This window comes from Pteropus vampyrus, unplaced genomic scaffold, assembly GCF_000151845.1.
Source record: "Pteropus vampyrus isolate Shadow unplaced genomic scaffold, Pvam_2.0 Scaffold366, whole genome shotgun sequence".
NCBI lineage: Eukaryota > Metazoa > Chordata > Mammalia > Chiroptera > Pteropodidae > Pteropus > Pteropus vampyrus.
In genome coordinates this window covers 761,069-775,697 of record NW_011889147.1, presented here as the reverse complement: position 1 = coordinate 775,697, position 14,629 = coordinate 761,069, and the positions used below count along the sequence as shown (strand labels likewise).

The 14,629-nt window shown below is 40.3% G+C and overlaps 2 protein-coding genes and 2 non-coding genes across 10 annotated transcripts in view; 1 reads left to right on the top strand and 3 right to left on the bottom strand.

The window, feature by feature from the left end:
• The window catches only part of TRIM66 (tripartite motif containing 66), a 56,854-nt gene that overhangs the window by 2,929 nt on the left and 39,296 nt on the right, over positions 1 to 14,629 (top strand). For 2 of the 7 annotated variants that reach the window (XM_023522938.1, XM_023522934.1), the window contains exon 1: positions 4,282 to 4,478. The exons of 1 other annotated variant lie outside the window; for it this stretch is intronic. The gene's annotated coding sequence lies outside the window, so the exon portion shown is untranslated. Of the gene's footprint in view, positions 1 to 4,281; positions 12,961 to 14,629 lie in introns of those variants that run through there. 4 more of the 7 variants (XM_023522932.1, XM_023522936.1, XM_023522931.1 and 1 more) reach the window with 4 other exon arrangements.
• Positions 1,222 to 4,135, bottom strand: RPL27A (ribosomal protein L27a). The gene is made up of 5 exons (XM_011379576.2): positions 4,041 to 4,135; positions 3,595 to 3,658; positions 3,106 to 3,181; positions 2,345 to 2,519; positions 1,222 to 1,394 (listed from the first exon to the last, which is right to left on the bottom strand). Exons 1-5 carry the CDS (start codon positions 4,041 to 4,043, stop codon positions 1,266 to 1,268), a joined length of 447 nt encoding a protein of 148 aa, XP_011377878.1. The 5' UTR covers positions 4,044 to 4,135; the 3' UTR covers positions 1,222 to 1,265.
• LOC111731361 lies at positions 1,500 to 1,628 on the bottom strand. The gene has a single exon (XR_002777095.1). It is a non-coding gene; the product is annotated as a small nucleolar RNA SNORA3/SNORA45 family (small nucleolar RNA).
• Positions 2,819 to 2,948, bottom strand: LOC111731362. The gene has a single exon (XR_002777096.1). It is a non-coding gene; the product is annotated as a small nucleolar RNA SNORA3/SNORA45 family (small nucleolar RNA).

Genomic DNA, 14,629 nt, shown 5'->3' with positions numbered 1-14,629 from the left:
GCAAATCCAAATGTTTGTCCAACTAAGTAAAGCCTTCCTGACCCCTTTTAACTCCCATTATTTAAATCAGGTCTCTTGTCCTGTGCTTCCTTATATTTGTCGGCCCTCAACATCCTCTAATGGTTGTAAACAGCTTTGTTCCATAGAGCACTAAGGAAATACTTCGCCACCAAACTAACCTAGTAGCTGAGTTTTAAGTGCCATCTTAACCATTTCTTTGGCCAGAGTTCTAGACTGCGTTATTTTTGGTGGGAAAAAAATCAAAACCTTTGGCAGAACTATAAAAACTGTAGCAAATTATAACTCCTGACATCTGTGAGGGTCCTATCTGTATACAAGCATTGGTCATTTTTTGCAGATGCAGACCCTAGAAAGACTAATTCATTTCTGGCCAAATTTCTCTACTAGCTACATTTAAGACTAGAAGAAAAATTGTTCAAAGAAATACATTATGGTCTATGGCCATGTCACCCTGAACATGCCCAATCTTGTCTGATCTCGGAAGCAGGATCGGGCCTGGTTAGTTCTTAGATGGGAAACCACCTAGGAATACCAGGTGCTGTAGGTGGTTAAAAGAGAAAAAACATTATGAAATGCTAATAGTAATCTTAACTCCTATGTACAAGGACCCATAAATCCTGACAGTTGCTATCTAGGATCCAGACCACTTTAATACGTAAAAGCCCTGGTGCATTTTAAATTCAGATTGCTGGGCCCCATTTCAAGATTTTGGTCATAACCAGAATGGTTTAGTCCAAGATGAGGGAGCCAGGTGGAAAACCCTTAGGTTCAGGAATTAAGTCCAGAACTGCCTCTATTCTATCACTCTGTCCCCTCTTTAGAACATTACTCATCAAATTCCTGTAAAGACTATTCCCCACCAAAACTGAGTCTTCCTCTTTTGAGACCCATGGAACATTTATGGGCACATCATTCCACTCACTGTAAATTCAGTGTATACAATGCAAACAGATTTTCCAGCTATTTTACATGTATGTGTTCCTGTCACCAACATTACTACTTTCCACATGAAGAGATTCACTGTTAGGTAACCAGCCAAGGTCTCCAAGTGTTGGTGCTATCTTTTGCACTTTCTTCTGAAGGGAGCTGGCAGGAGGCCAGGCCCGCATACTCTTACTCCTAGAACCTGTTAGTTAGGTCAGTTTCTGACATACAGGTAGGGAGGTAGAGGTGCCAAAGAACTACACTCAGACCAGAAGAAAAAAACACTTGTGAGCATTTAATGAACTTTCCTCCATGTGGTTTCAAGCTACCAAGACACAGGCCCCCCCAACACCCTTAATCTTCTCCTCAGCTCTTCTGCTGAAGAATTTGGCCTTCACGATGACAGGCTGCTTTGGGAGCTTTCCCTTCCCCAGAACTTTGTAGTAGCCCTAGAACAGAAAAAAGAGTTTATAATACAGCATGGCAGGGACCAACTCCTTGATGAGTATGAGGAAACATACCTGCCAACCCACTCCATCTAGGAGCCGAGAAGGGAATGTTTCTGACCTGGGCACTACCGGGGGCACTGATTGCCCTCGCCAGTGAATCAAGACCAGCAGATTCTCTCCGAGAACTCTAGCACACCAGGACAAGAACTGTCAGGATGTGACTCTAGTCTCGGGCAAAGCACAAACCCCTTTCCCTCACTCAATTACCCATCTAATAAGCAGAAAAGGGAAATCACATTCCCAGCAATGTTCCAATAAGTCTTGACCATCAAACCTGCCCAAGGGGTATTAAACAGGCTGGGAAGAATTTTGAACTTAACTGAAAGCTCCCTCAGGGTTGACTACATCTATACCCATGGGAGGGCTAAGACTGACACAAAGGACAGAACTCCAAATAATATACAAAAATGCTTGTGTAGTTTTCTTTTGGGTGGGGTTGGGGTGGTCCTCATCAGATAAGGTTAGGCCTCAAGTAACAATCAAACACATTAGGATTTTATTCTATAAGGAACACAAAGGGTCCAAAAGCTGTGCCTCATGTAGGCTTGTGTAAAATAGACCAGAACCAGTTGGGCTAAGATATTGCCAATATTTCAGGTGAGAAATGCAAACCTGTACAAATCAGGGCACTAACAGTAGGAATGAGATTACTGATTGGAAAAACATTCAAGTGAAAATGAAATACCTGAAAGAAAGAAAAAAGATTACTCTTCAACTGAACTGGAGTTCAATTTTGGTCAGTGAATTACCTCTGGAAATTCTACCAAAAGGTGGAACTATGTAGTAGGTAACTTGGTATAGACTCTAGGTGGGATATCAAATAAATTATATATTACTCAGAATTTTGAGATTTAAGAACCCATACAAAGGCAAAAAAAATATTCACTCACCGATCGCACCACATCAATGATAGGAGCAGCTCCTGTCTTGTTTTTGGCAGCATTTACCCGTGTCTGCTCACTGACCAAGGTCCACAGTTTATCAAGGTTGACAGTTGGGCAGAAGCTCTGGTTCCTCTTTAAGTGGTAATGCCTCATACCCACTTTCCCAAAGTAACCTGGGTGACTGGGAAGAGAAAGCAACTACTTTTATAACCTCACTCCAATTAAGAAGCTATGTTTATCTTTATAGTTCACCCCCCACCCCACCAAATTTGTGATTTCTTTACTGGTTTAGAACAGTGACATAACAGGTACTCCATTCATCTGTTGAATATAACAAATCCTTCTAAAAAGCCCACCAAAAGCTTTCACGAGAAAAAGACTAGCCTTACTTCATGCAGCCAGATTAAGCCATCAAGGAAGTCAGAAGCAGTGCCAAAACTACAATTCAGGTCTAACAGTTGTATAGGTCAATCAGATGATGCATGTTACGAACCTGGTGACTGACTATGCCATGGGGGCCATAGTCAGTGAATAAGGTCAGTAGTTACTTTTCGAGAGCTCTAGCACACTAAGGCAATAGTTGATACCCGAGCGTGACTCTAGCCTCGATGACAGATTTTCTCAGTTCACATCAAGTGTTAACTCGGAAAAACAATAGGCAAGATTTCTGAGTGTTAAGGGGCTTGCTTTCCACTACAGATGTTCTGAGCCAGCCCTCTGCCCCCAACTCCAAAACAATGTCGGTAAAAGCAGTCCAAGAAACTCACTATTTGTCAAAGTTGATCCTGTGGTGATGCATGCCACCAGCATTACCTCGGCCTCCTGGGTGCTTCCGGTGTTTGCCTGCAGGAATACAAAGCTATATGGCTAACACAGTCTTCATTACCCCTCAATACTTTTAGCAAAAGCATTTCCCCATACCTCTCTGCCTTTGCTTATGCTGTTACCCGTCTACAATACCTCTTTCAGCATTACTATTCCTTCAAGACTCCAGCTTAAACATCTTTTTTCTAACATTACCACCTTCGACAAATTCAATACTGTGTCCCAATTTTCACCCCCTCCAACTTTTGTGAAATTATGATTAGGGCACTAGAGAATTCTCAAAAACAAAAGATCAACAGCTAAAGGTCAGCTTCAATTTGACTCGAATGCACAAAGCTATTGATAACCCTCTTTCAAGCCACCTACCTCTTGACTATCCAAGCACCAAACAGGGAGAGCCCAAGCTGACCATGATGGGAACCAGCACTTACCGATGCGGCCATGGCCGTGGCTCACGTGGCCCCGAAGTTTCCGGGTCTTCCTCAGTCTGGATGGCTATGTGGAAAAAGGAGCTTGGTAATAAGGGCTAACGGATTTGGGGGCAGGGAGCGAAGCTTGCCAGATCGTGAGGGGTCCGTGGGCCTGAAGATCAAGGATCTGCTTTGTGGCGCATTCAGCAAAGCTGAGTTACAGACTGGCCCGGAGCTGTGAGGCCTCATCAGGGCGGTGCCTGGGCCCGCGCGTTTCAGAGATCCGAACCCTGGGCCGAACACGCGGCCCCAGGCTTCCGGGCTCACACCGACTCCCCACCCTGCAGCCCGCCATACGCGGCTCAGAAGATTGGTCTAAGGTGGAGGGTACGTGGCTGCGGTGCAAGGCAAGTAGAGCTCGCGGCCTGCGCCAGCAACGCAGAAGAGGCACGAAACGAATAACCTACCATGTCCGCCGCCAAGAAGAAAGAGGGAGGCCTTTGCGAAGTCTCGCGAGGTATGGGACATGGGGGCGGTGCCAACCGTCGTCACTTCCGGCCTGGGAGGCCTGGCCTCGGGCTTGTCTCGGGTTTCGCGCGGCTGCGGCTTGTTGCTTCCTTTTCCTGCAGGTTATTCTCGCAGTCCCTGGGCCGTCTTGGTGGCTTTGACAGCGGAGTTCCTTCCCTGCAGCTAGAGCTGTCGCAGAATCTGGGACTTGGGGCGCTGTGGGCCGGGTCTTTTTGCGCCATGGCTCAGGAACCCTCCTAGGCCATCGTATCTCTCACTTCCTCATCAAATGTCCCAGCCCAGAGCGGCCCCACGCGTCTTACTCTTCTTATGGGTTAACTCGGTCCGAGCGGTAGCGGTCGCTTGCTTGTGCCCCGGCCGCGGTGAGGACCTACGAGGTACTGTTTGACCCTTAGAGTGCCCACCCGTTGTCTCGCTGTGCTCCCTTTGAAGTCCTTTCCTGGATGTCTCTACCACCCTGTGGGACCTTGCTCACCCACACTCCTGAACGGGCGATGGCTCTTCTTTTTTCCGTTGCCTTTGTGCTATCATCGAGGCGTACTCAGTTTGAACCTGCTGTGCTCCTGGTTGCTTTAGTGTCCATTTTATCCAGACCTTGTACATTTTCTAACCGACACATTTAAATTTTCACCTGAACTCAATTCGACACGACTGTGACGCCTTCCTGTCCTGGACCAGAGAACCCCTGCTCAACCTAGACCCATTACAAGCGTCTCATGAAACTTCTCTGACCTGTTCAGCTGTAGTTGCTTATTTACTCCATCGTGCCACCGCAAAATCTAGTACATAGCTCCTAGATAATAGTTTGTCTTTCCTACTAGACCAAATTATTTAAGGGATAAAATTTTCTTTTATCCGTGCACTCCCATTTCCTGGCATATAGTACATGTTCAACAAATGATCAAATGAATGCACTTACCCTCATTCACCTCTCTTTCTTCCCTAATAGTGGAAGAGGCAACCCTCGTGTCTTAAATCTCAACCAGAGTTTATTGTCTCAACCAGTGTTCAAGATCCCATTCCCTCAATTACTCTGTTTGTATGTATTTTCTGTTTCTTCAGCTAAAATATATTTTAGCTAAACTATCCTAAATTCTCCATGACTGTCTCATCTACCACCCATGCTCCTTTACCCTTTTCCCCAGAAGTGTAGTCTATGAATGCTGTCTGTTTGCTCACTTCCCATTCGTAGTTTTAACCACCTCAGTCTAGCTCTCAGCCCCACTATTTCAATGAAATTGCCCTTACCTAAGTCATCATCAATTAAACAAACACCAAATTGAATGGACTCTTCCTATTCCTCATACCACTTGTTCTCTCTGTTGTATGTTACCCCTCTGACTTCTTTTTTTAGAGAAAAATCACCTTCCTCCTATCTTTCTGGCTATCTCAGTTTTCTTTTCAGGTTCTAATTTTCACCACACTTTAAATATTGGTCTTCTTAAGCCTCCTGTCTTGCCGCTCTTTTCACAGTACATAGTCTTTTGGGGTGAACTCATCTTGGATGGCTTCAATGCACATGTCTATTGCTGAACTCCACACTCATATAGTCACTTAATTTGTGGCTAGTATCCCTTGGACATTCTATAGACAAACTAGATAAACACATGTAAAGACTTCAATCTTCCCTGCTCATTGGTGCCTTCTTTATTTTATATCTTGGTGTGTAGCACTCCTGTCCACCACAGCGATGTAAGAGACACCTGAAAACTGTCCCCAAGCTTTCTTTTCCTCTAATGCAGTGTCACCATATCCTTTTATTCTATATCTATCTGTCAAATCTGCTTTCTCCTTTTAAGCCCTGTTTAAGCTTTCTCCTTTTAAGCCATTGACTTCATTAAGGCCCACTTAATATTTCTTGAGTTTCACATCCTCCTGTGATCACCCTGCCTACATTGTAACCTTCCTTCAATCTCTCCATCTTACCTCTGCTAAGTTAATCTTCCTAAAATATGACTTTCATTCTTTCACTTGATCAAAAGTTCACTATCTCCCTATTACCAACAGAATACAGCCCACTTGCCTTTCCATCCCTACCTCAGCTTTTTCCCTACAGAAGCTTTTTACTTCAGCCAAACTTGGTACATCTCTCCTGCCTTTTTGCATGTGCTTGTGTCATTTCTCAAGCTTGGAGTGCTCATCTTCCTGACCAGATATCCTGAATCTTTCTCAACCTTTAAAGCTCACTTTATAATCTGCTTTCCAAAGTCTTGATGGGCACTCAAGACTGAGCATCTTACCACTCCAGGCCACAGCGAAAATAGCCAGATATACCTTGCAGTTTACAAAATGCGTCTGCCTGAGAAGTCAACACTACCAGCCCCATTTTTTGACTGAGAAAATTGAGGCACATAAGGTCGAATGACTTGTCAGAGGCTATAGAGCTCCTAAGATAGAGAGCCAGGGCCTAGTCTTTAGTCTTCTCTCTCTAGATACCCTGTTCTTACCTCAGTGACCACTCCCTCTCTTACCTCACAGCATGGTGGTCTTCATCACTCTTTCAGTCCTTAATCACATACTGCCTGTGACCAGCAGAAAGAGGAACCTTGAGGATGGGGGGCAAGGTCTAAGAAGAGATCATCCTTTATTTGACATCAAAACTGGCCAGTAAGTGTATAAGCCATAAGCTGAGCTACCTGGAAATTACCCTGGGATGATGGTCTGAATGGAGGTAAGCTAGACAAAACTTTAGGAATGAAAGGGAACCGTCAGGTACCCTATAACTAGGGCCTGGAGCAAGGACCAAGACTGTCCAGGGGGTTGGATGGAGGGTTCTGGGTGATGGCACATTGATGCTGGATAGTTTTGTCAGGTTCCTTGGCTTGTAGAGGAGCTATATCCTGTCTGTCGGACACTCAGCAAAATGGGAGGCCTCCCTGAGTGGATCAGGACTCTGTTGGGTTCTTTGCTCACCTAACATTCTTATTGATAGTCTCCAGGTTAGGGAGTGCTCTGGGTGGTCGACTGGTTCTGGTTTCTAGCCAGCTCTCTCACCTTCACAAGGCAATCAGTAGCTTCAACATGAGGCTAATATGGGTTTGTCAGTGTGAGTCAGTTTCCTTATATTGACCAGCTCTGAGAGAGCAAACAAAAGTGAGTTCTGTACCTGCAATTAGGCATTAAGCGACCTGTCTTTCCCCGTCAGACACAGAGGGAATGACCCTGGATGTAACCCCTGAGAAGCCTCCTTCTCTGTGACATCTCTTCTGAAGTAGAGCATGGCATTGTGACATCTCAGGCTAAATGGGCTTCCTCAGAGAGTCTGGGCCTCAGAAGATAAACTTGTGAAATGAACAGAAGGGAATGATGTCAGGAAGCAGCGTGGCAAGGCAAGTAAAGGTAGTGATGACATTTTTGCTACCCCAGGCCTCTCTCCAGGTGGCCTTGTGAATACACTTCCACTCTGAAGAGGGCCCTGGTGCTTCCTCTCCTCTCTTCTTTGGGGTTCCTGAGTTCATCAGCAGTCCTTCAGACAGCAACAATAGTGTGAACGGATCCAGCCTTGTTTTCTGGCTCTTCATCTTTAGATTTGGACATTTGGAAATATTATGTTGTTTTTCTTTTTCAAATAGAGGATTGTTGATTTAAGATGGGAAGAGCCAGATTTCTGTTCTAAGTAAGAATTAGAGAAAAAACGTTGAAATTTGAATTTACTTCAGAAAGAATTTTTTAAAAATTACTTAATAGATAAGTAGTAAAACATTAAAGAAAAATTTGAAAAATATATAAGTATAAAAATCTCAAATCATAATACCGTACAATGCTGTTTTTGTGTTTGAATATTACCTTTTATTTCTCAACTACATAGAGCCATAACAATCTTCAAAGCTGATAGACATAGTATACAGGATTTGTCTTTTTCTGCCTGACTTATTTCACTTGGCATGAGACCCTTTAAATCCATCCGTGTTGTCACAAATGGCAAAGTTTCATTCTTTTTTACTGTTGTGTATTTTTCCAGTGATTATTATTTTTAATAGCTGAAGAGTACTTTATCTTCAGGTAAATTATTTATCTTCAGGTATCTCGTTTTCATTTCTTTGGTTCTTATTGTGTTCTTTGCTATTAGTTTTATTCTTGTATTGAATAATTTGTCCAGAATAAATTTATAGGCATGAGATTGCTCGACTATAGGGCATGAACATTTTTATTATTTATTTTACGTTGCTATATATTTTTTCCAAATGAAGTGTACTGATTTATGCATCAGTGACATGTATAGTTTTCAATTTCAACTACACTAAGCTCAGGTTTTTGTTTTATCAGTAGTTTTTGATATATGGCAATATATGACATCTAGGGGAAAATTTATAGGATCTCAGGGTTTTCTTCAGCACAGGCTTGAGGATTAGGAATTTCTAAGAGTCTTTTTTTTCTGTGTTGGATAGATTTTAAAAAAAAATCTCATCGTGCTCCATAACAAGTGCATTCCTAGAAACTTAATCAGAAGCTAGGATGGAAAACCCTGCTTCCATTAAACTCAGAATAGCAAAATGTGAAGAGAGGAATTGTAGGATCTTTGAGGGCAGTTTATCCAATAGCAGAACAGAGAAGGGCTGAAATATTTGGGTTTTAATTTAATTTCAGATGATAAAAGTGGAAAGGACACAGAAACTTGGGTTCATTTCCTAACTCTGTTTTTACTAGCTGAGTGATATTGAACAAATAACATATTCTCTTTAAATCTAAGTTTTCTTGTCCGTATAATGAAAAATGATTGAGATTCATTCATTCATTTTAGAAATATATATTGAGTGTGTGCTATGTTCAGGCACGATATATATGTGCCAGGCAGCGAGGGACAGATATAAAGGTGAACAAGAAAGACCAAGTCCTGCCTTAGGACTGTGTCTAAAACAGATAGTAAACAAATAAATAATACATCACATTCAACACAATCTAGCATAGAATGGGTGCTCTCTCATTACCTAGTGTTTATCTCTTTCATTTTCTCCCTAAAAGGAGTACATTTTAATGATAAATTGTTCTGTACTACCCATACAAACAATCTTTGAAGTTCTTACTTCCAGTGTGTCAATGGAATGACTTGTTCTGTCATTCCTTGGAAAAGTTACAGAAACCTGGTAAACATTTCCCTTCTTTCAGATCCCCAAGTGTGGAATGTTAAAAGGAGATGGTTTGTGATCAAGTTGAATTTGTATGTGAGGTTTTGTGTCCTTCCAAACTTGATGTTTCATTTAGTCCAGGTTTCTCCGTGACTTAAAGCAGAAGTCATAAACTGATTGCTGGTATATTTTGCTTGATTCATGATGTTTTCCTATGTTTTTGAATTTAATTAGTTTCCAGTGTTTTAACATTTAAATAAAAATCTGGATTTCTGGTGTTTTGAAAAAGTAAGGTTTGGCAACACTGACCTGCATGCTTTTAGGTGGAGCACTATTTGTATAACCTGACCTCTGTTGATATTTAATTTGCTACCCCCAGCTTAACGCATTCTGCCAAACTCTATCCCCTCCACTTTCCTAGGTCAAGGGAGATAGGAAGGAGAGGAAAGAGCTAAGTTATGGTGAAAATCAGCCAGAAGAACGGGATAGAAAATAAATCATTGGATCTTCTCCCCTTATCCTCAAATCAGAGATTCATTGCTTGGCCGTGCCTTTAATTTAATCTTTATACTCACAGAGTTACTTCGATTGCTCTTCTAAGACAGGAATGAAATGCTTGCTTCTTTATATTTTTACTGTGTAGTACCCACTGGTGTTGGAAAACCGTGCCACCTCCCTGAATTCCCAGAATTGTTATTCAAAGTTTAATGCATCGGTTCTCCAAGTGTGATCTATAGACCTGTGGGGTTCCTAGAGACTCTTTCAAGGGGTCCAGAAGGTCAAAACACTGCATAATAATACTAAGATGTTGTTTGCCCCTTTCACTGGGTTGACATTTGCACTGATGGTGCCAAAGCAGAAGCCAAAGATGGTGTGTAAAACTGCTAGTACAAATCATTGCACACTGTTAGGCATTTGCAGTAAAAAACAAAACAGAACAAAAAACCAATTTCACTTAATGTCCATGATAAAGCAGTAAATACTTTATTAAATCTAAATCCTTTAATACATGTCCTTTTAATATTCTGCATAAAGAAATTGGAAATATACAAAAAACACTTCTGCTACTTATGTTATTTGAGTTGGAAGCTGAACTAGTTTTTTTTTCCCCCCTGTAGAACACCAGTTTCACTTGAAAGAACAACTGACAGACAAACTGTAGTTATTCAGGCTTGGGGATCTGGCATATATTTTCTCAAAAATGATGTAAACCTGTCATTTCAAGGCAAAAACTGATAGTATTTGCTGCCAATGATAAAATTTGAGTTTTCAGGCAAAAATTAGAAGTAAAGTTATAGCTGCCTCCATGAGTTTGACAACATCCTAGTAGTTAAAGAATTTTCCATGAGATTAGAGGTGATATTTAAGAGTGATATTTTTTGGATATTGTATAATGAAATGTGTCAATATTTGGAGCATCTCTATAAGTTATTGAACCAATATTTTCCAGATGACCAATGCTTGTGTTATAAAATTATGCTTGGGTAAAAGAGCAGTTCAAAGTGCAAGATAGGCCAGTGGAATTTAATATAACAGAATAAGAAAAGTTTATTGATGTAGTTTTAGATTTCACATTACAACTCACCTTTAAGAAATTACCCCTTGTTGAATTTTGTTGAATATCAAGGAAGTATATCCACAATTATCTGATAAGGCTATTGAAACACTCCTATCTTTTCCAAATATATAACTGTGTGAGGCTAGTTTTTCTTCATATACTATAAACAAAACAACATGTAACAGATTGACCACAAAGCAGGTATGGGAATCCAGCTGTCTTCTATTAAGGAAGTTTGCAAAAAGGAAAAACAATGTCACTCTTCTCACTAAATTTACCTTTTTTGAAAATAGTTAATTTTTCCTAAAAAGTATGGTATTCATGTTGACATGTAATAGATTTATTGTTTTTTAAAGATAAAAACAGATAAAAAATTATCTGTTTTTATTTATAATATGGTAAATAGCAATAGATCCATCAGACAAACAAAATCTCTTTAGGGTCTTCAATAATTTAAAAACATACAGGAGTTCTAAGACCAAAAAGTTTGATATTCTCACTCTAGCAAAGTAAACTCAGCCATTTAAAATTTCTAAGAGAGACTGCCCTCACCTCCACTGAGACTACTATGTTGCTCTGTGGGAAATAACTGCCCTTGGATCCTCGAAATGAATTAGAGACAAAAGTCCATCATCCATCCATTACTTAGTGGCATCTTACCTGGCCCCCAAGCAGCCTCCCCTCTCCCAGTCCCATCATCGTTGTCCTTAATGAGCTTGGCTTTTAAAGTGTGTGGATGGAAGTGAAAGTTTTCTCTCAAATTTGCATAATTATACAGCTCCAGGTCTAAATTAAATGATTTTTGTTTTGTTTCTTCAGTAAGTACAAATATAAAACTAGGTACACTCCTTTTGTTCTTATATAGTTTACAAACTATAAAAAAAAACTAAGTTAACAATACTAACTTCATTTGTAGATATATAGCTAAATTACATTGCCACTCTAACTTAAATGTAGTAGTATTCCATATTGTGGCTAAGTGTGGCAAACTTATCCCACAACGATGATGACTCAGTTTCCCTACCTCCTTTGTCCATTCCAAGTACATACTGTGAAATATCATTTTGTGCTGCAATGTCATTTATACTTCATGTGGCAAGAATGCATCCTTTACATATCAACTCTGCTTCTTTCTCTTCTCATTAGCATAAGACAAAGTAATACTGCTTGGTGAGAACTAGATCCTAAACTCTTAACACTGCCCCTAAAAAAAAAAAATCTTATCTTTGTGGGTATGTAGATGATCCAGAACATTTATTCTTCGAAAAACCCTTACCAGAATGAAACACGAATTAAAAAAAATTATTGGAGGGAACTCATGAAAATATGTGTGTGGACCTCACCTTAAGAAACATTTCAGTAGTTAAAAGGGTGGAGTTTTGAATCAGACTGACCTGGGTTTGAATTTGAATTTGAACTCTGCTATTTACCGTCTGTCTTTGTGCAATTACCCAACCTTTCTGAGCCTCAGTTTCCTCAGCCTGTCCTTCATGTTTTTATTTAATTTGCAGGAATACGTAATCCTTATGTCTAAGGGTAGTTGTGAGGATTGAGATGAAGTATATAAAGCACCTGGAATGAACTTGGCATTTAATAATTTCCTTCTTTTGTCCAAAATGAAATTTTAGGTCAAGCTTGTCCACTGATAAAGAGAGGCACAGGTAACTCTGGGACACTTTTAAAGGCAAACAAGCCCTGTAAGAAACACAACCTAGCAGGTGCCTCCAGGCTTTGTTTTCCATAGCAGAGATGCTGGATTCTCTCTTTGGGGCCAAAAGAGAGGTTGAGGCTGTGCCCTGCTGTTCGGCATAAGCTCCAGTTCAGGGAAGGAACATGGCCTGGACTTCTGAGGCCTTGGTGTGAGTCCTCTCTGTCCTATCCAGGAACATTCCCCTCCCCCCAAAAATAAATCACTCTTTGTGCTTCACTTATAAGGAATGGAGCTTGCTCACTCTAAATGCTGCTTTCTGCCTGAGATGTCAGCGGAAAAGGCCCAGCACCAGGCATAGGCATAGGCATAGATATGGGCGTGAGCTTTGTGAGGCTGCCACTAGTTGACCAGAAACACAGGAATGGACAGATGAAGGCCATAATAATGACTTGGTCATTGTGCCTTCAGGCCCTGCAATGTGTGGGTGCCCGGCTCCTACCCTGCCAGCATTTCCTCTATAAGGACTGCTTCCAGGGCTTGATCCAATAGACAGGTTATCAAAGCTCATGAGACTGTCCCAGATGGTAAGTACAAAAGCATCACAGGTTTATCTCCTTCTATATAACAAGTCTCTTTTCCTGTTTCATAGGAATTGAATTTCAGGTGTATAAAAAATCAGAATTTAAATGCCCAAGGGATATTCATTGCTGAAAGCAACTCTGGGGAATCTGTGAAACAAAGCAAATCCTCTTGATGCCTATGTTTTGTAAGCTGGGACTTTTTCTGTTTGGGATTTCCTTAAATTGGTGGCAGACTAAGAACCCCGGAAAGGTTTTGATCCAAGGTTTGGCCGACACCCAGGTGGAGAGGACGTGCCCTGGCTCACTAAAGTTCTGAGGCTGGGGGAGATGGGCTGGGCTCCCAGGGTTGGTCAGGAACAGATTTTGAACAGATACACAGACTAGTGAACCATTCACCATCTAAGCTGCAGCCCAGCAGGGAGGAGCTTGTGCCTTGCTTCTGAATGTTGTGTTTCCTAGGAAACAATCTCTTTGAAAACTGTGAAGTCTTTGGAGACAGGAACCAGGTCCCTTCATTTCAGCATTGTAGTGCAGGACATGTAATAGAGGTGCAGTGAATATCTGTTGAATGAACTTAGAAGGCAAGAAAGTCAAATAAGTTGACAGTATTTAGAAACAATCTTTTTTTTTTTATTGTCTACAGTATTTTGCAAAATATTTGTAAAGCAAGTCTAGGCTCTTTTTGAGGCAATATAACACTGCAATTGTCTTTAGATCTGAATTTTGAGCTCTCTGAATCTCTGTTAAGTGTTTGAAACATGGAGAAGATATGGTCTACTTTGATTTTTTAAATTAATATCTGATTTTTAAACATAACTTAAACTTGTTTTTCCTTAAGCTTTTGATTTTAGCTTACAAATATTCTATTTACAAATGTGGCAAATTTTAAGTAATTTTTAAGGGCCTTTCATAATATTTGAATATATTTACAAACAGTTAATATTTGCTTTTATAAATTAAGTGTATTTTCTTTTTAAGTAATGAAATTGTCTAGCAAATAAGCATTTCTAATTACTTAAAGAACTCTTAGAAATCTAATAAATTAAATTTATAAATATGGTGAATCTTATGTATGTCTTAAAAGTTCCAGCAGTATTGGGAACATATAAAGAACTCCTACATCTCAACAATAACAAAACCAAATGACCCAGTTAAAAAGTAGCAAAGGACTTGAATAGACATTTCTCCAAACAAGATATACCAATGGCCAATAAGCACATGAAAAGATGTTTAATATCACTAATCTTTAGAGAAATGCAAATCAAAACCACAATGAAATACCAGTTCACATCATTAAGATGGCTATTATTAAAAAAAAAAAAGAATAGAAAATAATAAGTGTTAGTGAAGATGTGGAGAAATTAAGATTCTTATGCGCTATTGGTGGGAATATAAAATGGCGCAGCCTCTATGGAAACCAGTATGGTATTTCCTAAAAATAATTTAAAAATAGAATACCATATGATCTAGAAATTCCACTTTTGAGTATTTACCCAAAACAATTAAAAGTGGGGACTCAATGAAATATTTGTATACCCATGTTCATAGCAGTATTATTTGTCATAGCCAAAAGGTAGGAGTAACCCTAATGTCCTTCGATAGATGAATGGGTAAACAAAATGTGGTATATACATACAATGGAATATTATTCAGCCTTAATAAGGAAGGAAAT